At 35.0% G+C, this 7,291-nt stretch overlaps 1 protein-coding gene across 1 annotated transcript; it reads left to right on the top strand.

Annotated features, from left to right (window-relative positions):
- The first annotated feature begins 3,135 nt into the window (after nt 1-3,135).
- LOC136822590 (uncharacterized) lies at nt 3,136-5,055 on the top strand. The gene is made up of 3 exons (XM_067078851.1): nt 3,136-3,404; nt 3,870-4,091; nt 4,243-5,055. The coding sequence occupies exons 1-3, from the start codon at nt 3,139-3,141 to the stop codon at nt 4,853-4,855; spliced, it is 1,101 nt and encodes a 366-aa protein (XP_066934952.1). The 5' UTR covers nt 3,136-3,138; the 3' UTR covers nt 4,856-5,055.
- The last annotated feature ends 2,236 nt before the right edge of the window (nt 5,056-7,291 follow it).

Raw genomic sequence — 7,291 nt, 5'->3', positions numbered from 1 at the left:
ACAGAGGGAGAAAAGTGAAAATGTGAATGTCATTTTTATATATAAATAACATTATACTTTCTCTCAGAGTCGAAGTAGGTAATTTTTTATGGGACGCTCTGTATTTTTGGAGGTGAGCCTTTGAGTGATTTGTTTTAAATGTTTAGTTTAAATGACTGAGGTACCACTGTCGTAATTACAGGTTCAAAAAAAATTAGCATAGAAGGGATACACATATTGGTAGGTAGGGTAAAATAGAAATTAATAATGGGGGTTGAGAGGGAAGAGAATGAAAATTCATTATAGTGAGATTTGATCAAAGAATACATATATCTGAATTTATTGAAAATCAATTATGTGCCTTTTAGACACTTTGTATAATATAATTATAATTCAATCATTCATTTTGGTAAACATGCCACGTGGGCAGTATATCAAGTGTAAAGACTGCCAACAAAGGTTTTCATGGAAATATCTGGCTTCATTTCACAAATGTGATAAGAAAAAAAGTTCTAATGAAGCAGATCCCAGAGAAAGCAACACTGGTCCCACGGAAGAAGATAATGACATCCCGCAAGATATTCCACAAGAGGAGACTATTCAAGATAGAGATAACATCCCTGAAGTAAACGATTCAGCAGATGGAAACATCAATGAGAATGTAACCGAAGAGGTTTTTGATGAATTGTTTGAAGAGGCATGCTTCCTTGATAATGTTGGTCTCCAAAGTGAACATGATAACAAAAAGTCGATCTTATCAAAATTGCTGTGTATATTTTTGGCATATTGGCAATATCAATTTTCTATTACAGACACAGCTCTTGAATTTCTATTGAAATTTTTATCCTGTTTTATAAAAGTAATGACTGGGGACAATTGGGATGAAATCCCTTCCACTATCTACTCTTTCCACAAGAGATTAGAGCTAAATAAAACCACTTATAAGAAGTATGTTGTTTGTATTGAGTGCCATAATCTCTATGAATTTGAAGAATGCAGAGTTAAATACCGTGGTGAATGGGAATCCAGAAAATGTCCATCAAAGAAATTTCCTAATCATAAATTTAACCATATGCGTGAAAAGATTTGTGGACAGTATCTACTTAAAACAATAACATCCCCGTCTGGTGCCAAACTTCTTTATCCTTTCAAAAGCTACTGTTATCAACCTATAGAAAATTCACTTCAAACATTGATTAGTAGAGAAGGTTTTGAAGAACAGTGTGAAAAATGGAGGAAGAAAGAAACATCAGAGGCCGTTCTCACTGATGTTTATGATGGAAGAGTGTGGAAGTCGTTCAAAAGGAAGGGAGAGCACTTTTTTGCAAAAGAAAGAAATTATGGGCTATTCCTCAATGTGGATTGGTTCCAACCTTTCAAGCATGTTGCAAGCTTCTCTATAGGAGCCATTTACTTAGTCATCATGAATCTTCTTCGAACTGAAAGGTTTCAAAGAAAAAATGTAATATTGGTTGGTATTATTCCAAATTTGGTTAAGGAGCCCTCAACAAACACTTTCTTGAAGCCCTTGGTGATTGAGCTGAAGAAAGCATGGACCACTGGTTTTAAGTTGACATCACCAATAACAAATAAAGTTCACCGCTATCATCTTGCATTACTCTGTGTTGGCTGTGATATTCCAGCTTGTAGAAAACTTTGCGGATTTCTTGGTAATTCATTCATTTTAGTACATTAATTTCAGGAAGCTTAACTTTATGGTGGCTAAACTAGGGTCATTTTAATAACTCATTAAGTAAAATCATCTAAGTGTTTTATTACCCGACTGAGCTAAATAATGCATTCTGATTGGCTGAGAGCCGCTCCATTTGACTGTGACAGAGAGAAAGAAATTTATTCTCTTTGTACTTCAATATCTAAGTTTTCTTGCCTGTAATTAAAATTATTGTATTGATTTTGTTCATTTTAAAATTTAAGGCCATGGTGCTAATCAAGGTTGCTCCAGATGCACTAAGACGTTCCCTGGTGAAGTTGGCAAAGATGGCAATATGAATTATAGTGGTTTTGATACTAGCAAATGGGGTAAGAGAACAACCCAAGAACACCGTAAGCAGATGATTGAAATACTTGCATGCCCAAACAAGGAGAAAGACTTAAAAAGGAAAGTGAATATGGAACTCGGTATTCTGTCCTTGCTGAACTTTCCTATTTTGACACCATAAGAATGTCAATAGTTGATCCAATGCATAATCTTTTCTTAGGTAATTATTTTCTTCTATGTACCTTTTAAGGGAATAAATTAATGCCAGAATGAATTTACAGTACGCAGAATTATTTATTTTTTATGTTTTGCAGAATAAATTAATGCAAATTGGCCTTTTTTAGGGATATTTTGGAATCAATTAAGGCAAAATAGCGTTTCCAATTTGCCCTAAATGTTGGCAAAAATCTCTCAAAGGAACCCAAAAGTGTCAAAAAATTTTCTCTCAAAAATATGCAGAATTTTTTAATGCAAACAATTGAAATTTAATTTTGCGAGTTAAGACCAAATTAGCATTAATTAATTCTGCATTAATTAATTCTGGATTAATTTATTTTTGCATTTATTTATTCTCTTAAGGTAATATATTTTAATTAGGCAACAAACATGAGACTTGGTTTTTGCCTACTTTTCTCTTTAGTCCTCCCTTGAAGTGTAATTTTCCCCTACTCAATTACGCCCTTCCCTTAAAATTATAGAACAAAATCAAAATAGCATCACTTCTTATAACTTTGCTCTCATTAATTGGTATGCATTTTATCTAGATGGGACTCGATTTGATTTGACAAGCTTAGACAAAATTCACTTAAGTTCCCACCGAAATTGAATATTTTGTTCACTCGCCAAATTGAAATCAAGTTCTTATGAAGTAAGTACTGGCCTAATAAAGAATCATCAGGATTTTAGCTGCGCCAAAATTAGTTCCTTTAATGCAGATAGATTAATATTAAATTTTTTACTCAATTTCAGGGACATCCAAAAAGATTTTAAAAGTTTGGAAAGAAAATGGCCTGTTGTCAAAGAAAGACTTTGCAACTTTGCAAGAAAAAGTTGATGAGGTCATCGTCCCATCGGATGTTGGAAAACTTCCAAAGAAGATTCAAAGCGCGTTTGATGGTTTCAATGCAGACGAATACAAAAATTGGACCTTGCTCTATTCTATGTTTGCCCTATACTCTGTGGTTCCAAAAGCAGATGTCGATTGTTTTCGAAAATTTGTCCTTGCTTGCCAACACTTATGCCATAGAATCATTACATTGTCAGATGTTGACAAAGCACATAATTTACTTATCGAATTTTGTGAAGATTTCCAGAACAGATATGGGGAAACCAAAGTCACATGTAATATGCATCTCCATGGGCATCTTCAAGAGTGCGTACTAGACTTTGGTCCAATCTACTCCTTTTGGTTGTTTTCTTTTGAACGGTGAGAATGAATAAAGGAATTACATTTTTTGCCAGTCTTTTAATTCTAATACTTCCTGTTGTAAACTTTTGATTATTCCATAGTTTCCTGGGGGTCTGGAACCACCCCTTAAAGGGCAAACCCCTTGTATAAATTTTTGACGGAACCCCTCCTAGTGAGACAGTCCTATTTACATAAGTAGCCAAGAGGTAACAATTATTAAGCACCTTATAATTTTAGGTTTTTTTACTTAAATTCATAGGCAAACAACTAGAAAAGTAGCGCCCCAGGCAAAATTTTTTTTAAATTTCAAGAAACTTTGATGATTCTTGTCTGCAGGTTTTCAAAAAGAATATATCAGAGACCCCCTATAAAATTGAACCCCCCCCCCCCACTAAAGGCAAGTCCTGAATTTAGAAGGGGGGGGGGGGGGGTGAAAATTCATAACAATTTGTTAAGAAGTCACTTTTTCAATTCAATTCTCAGGTACAATGGATTACTTGGAAATGCCCCAACAAATAAGCGTGAAGTAGAACCTCAGATAATGAGGAGGTTTCTTCGAGATGGAAGTGTTTTAAATTTGGAAAAACCAGAAATGTTCAATGAGGAGTTCAATGGTTTTATCTCACAAATGTCCAATCCTGAGCGTGGTACTTTGAATGAAATTTCATTGTTCAATCAAATTTCAACAACCAAACTTTCATCAAGGTATCACTTTCACTTAGCTCCTTACTTGAAATCTGAAGAAAACCTTTTTCAAGCTTTAGTGTCAGTTCTCAACTTCAGTATTGTATTATCGGGTAAATTTTCTGAAATACTCTGGTTTCTTATCTCCCAATTGCTTTTATTTGATTTTTAGACTAACTGACCCCTCAGGATCGTGCTGGTATGAAACTAATACCTACATTGAAGCGCCAAAAAAGTCTTTCCTATACACCCTGACAGAGCTGGAAGTTGATAGACTTTCAAAAGTCTACAAATACTTGTATGGCGACAGTGGCATTTGGTCAAACATGGTTGTCCCAACTTCGTCCCACAAAACTTCGGAACTTTTGGTGGCGGGAGAAATTTTTGGATCGATATCATCAAGAAATTGTCGTTCATCCTACATCCGAGCCTTTTGGGCCGACAAGAATGGGGAAATCTTAAAATTTAAAGATTATGGTGAAAACAACCCAAGAGTGGGAATCATTTCAGAATTTTTAAAGCATAGCTTTTTGATAAATGGAGAAGTCTTTACGCATTGGTTTGCTCGTGTTGAATGGTGTCTATCCTTCTCCTCATCATCTGGTGTTACTAACTACTTTGGGGATCCTGTTGAGTGTTGGCAAGCACACGGTAGAGTCGATAATGGTCCAGCATCGTTTATACCTGCATTCCGGATTTTAGATAAATGTGTTCATTTGACTCAAAAAGTTAAGGGTAAAGATGCTTTGGTGGTTATACCCAGAATCAGGAATTCCTCTTTCTAATCGAACATTTAATGTTTTGCTTTTCCTTAGCTAATAAACCGAGGTTCTAATTTTCTACGACCAACCTGTATATAATTTTTTTTCATCATAGCTTATAATATTTTGTTGACAATAAATTTCTTAGATATCTTGTTATCCTGTCTTCATTACCCCCTTTTCCTTTTATCCAGTTCATGAAACTTAGAAATTAATGCAATATTCATTGCAACCTGTCCTCTGCGTCATTTGATGTTTTGGAAGTTTTTACCTTGATCGCCCTATCACACCATTTAAATTAAATGAATTTTTATTTTAGCAATACAACAATACTAAAATGTCACAAGAAGACAAAAAGAAAGAATTAATAAGAGAACTTGTAGATTTGGTTCCGCCTGGTGTTTCGAAATCACAAAAGGCAAATCGAAGGAGAAAGATGAGACAAATAGCTGCTTCTCTAACGGTACGTAGTGTGCTAGGTAGTTCTTTGTAACCTTTGAATTTTATATCATTTTGAAAGATAATTTTTGGGTTTTAAATTTAATTCTCCGATGTTCACTCTTGAATTGCTTGGTTTTGATTCGTTTGATTGGGATCGTCTAATTTTTTTTTCAATATGTTAACTATTTTTTTTTTCAATTTACAGATTGAAATTGACAAACTATGTCAAACACGAACTATGGACGAGATATTTAACTACCTTCGAAGAGTTTACTACGTTCGATACAGTTTGTACAAGTCAAACCCGGCTACAGTAAGTTTAACTGGTCCTTGTAATAGATCCACTTTGAAAACTCATTGAATTCTTTAATCTACAAAGTAGACATAGTGTGTAGCTCCTACCCAGTATATTGGAGAGGCTTTGGTTGGTTTGGTTTCTTGTATTTCAATTACCAGAAGTTTACAGATTTTAGTTGGGGATAAGATAAACTGTGACAGCTTATTTTACAGTTTGCTATTATTGTAAAAATTACCTATCTAAAAATATCATGTTTTAAATTTGAGAAGATTTCGCAACTTTGATGCAAAGCTTAGTAGAAGAACTTCTGTAGTTTTTAAAGCGCCCACGTTGTCTTACATATGGCCTTGCCCCTTTGCACACTGTGGTACTATCTGAATTTGAAAATTGCTTTTTTAAGGATGATCGTCAACTGGTAATTGCTGACGGAACACAGGCCAATTCTATCGTGGAAAATAGCTGCCAAAATCCTCCTCGTGTTTCCAAGGTACCTTTTATTCGGACTTTACCAGCTTACATTTTAATCATTTGAATCATTCCTGAGTTGAAAAAGAACAATAATGGTTAAAAATTCTTATTCGCGTCATACCTTCTTTTTCTTAGGGCTTTTTTTGGAAAATCAACCCACAATTTTTTATAAGGACCCTGTATTCTTCCCACCTCGAGCACATGGGATATAAAAGATAAAAAGGCAAGCTTTATATGATTTTCTTATTTGTTTTCAGGATGACTTACCGCAATCGATGCTTACCTCGAATAATTTCATAGATGATGTTATCGAAAGAGAGCTTTACGAAGCTTTATGCGATGTTCTGGTGAAAGAAATTGATGAAAAGCGCTTGAGCAAATATCTTCCAGAACTACTACGCTTTGCAACTCTGCATCATGCTCTGGTCTGGTTGGAATGCTGCAAGAAGACATATCCTATACAGATATTGACATCGTTGACGCCACACAATTTAGTATTTTTAAGCAAGTAGAAGCAGGTTTTTTTAACCCATCAGCAAGCTTTTACATAGCTTCCATGAATGGAAAAGAGGTCATAGTCAAGACAATTCTCCAGGAGAGTGCTAGAGAATGCTACATCTTATTAGGCTATGAGTTGAAAATATTGTCTTATGTCGGCTCGCATTCCAATATAATCAAGGCAGTTGGTCTCACGAAGCTACATGGAAAACCATATTCTGTTTTTGATCGGATAAATCTGAGTACAACCATGGATGAACAGATGAGCTCCTCCCTAAGGACACTGCCGTCCCATTTTTCTGGTATAATTATGAGGCGTTGTATTAAGGAGCTTGCTTCCGTTCTGGACTTTATTCATGGCCGTGATGTAATCTTGAATAACATCACTGGATATAATATAATCGTGTCTTGGATACAAGAAAGAGACTACCGAGTTCCACTGATCGTTGACTTTTCCTCTGCTTGTCATTTGAAAGGTGTCAAGGTTTTAAGTAACACAATGGCCATGAAATTGAGTACTTCGAGCAATTTGCCGTTAGACGTAATCAATAGAAAGTCATGCCCTTCCATCGAATCAGACAAGTACTGTATGGGTGTTCTTCTTTGGAAATATTCCAGGTATTTGAAGGACGATGATGAACGAGCAATGCTATCAAGATTTACGAAAGCTCTCATGAGTTATCGAAGTTTTAGTATTATGGATATGTTTCAGAATTATTATTGTCAAACCTTTGTCTAAATATTTCAATTTTAAA

Source organism: Clytia hemisphaerica, unplaced genomic scaffold (genome assembly GCF_902728285.1).
Source record: "Clytia hemisphaerica strain Z4C2 unplaced genomic scaffold, Clytia hemisphaerica genome assembly, whole genome shotgun sequence".
Lineage (NCBI taxonomy): Eukaryota > Metazoa > Cnidaria > Hydrozoa > Leptothecata > Clytiidae > Clytia > Clytia hemisphaerica.
Note: the sequence above shows the minus strand (reverse complement) of the source record. Positions and strands in the feature narration are given on the sequence as shown.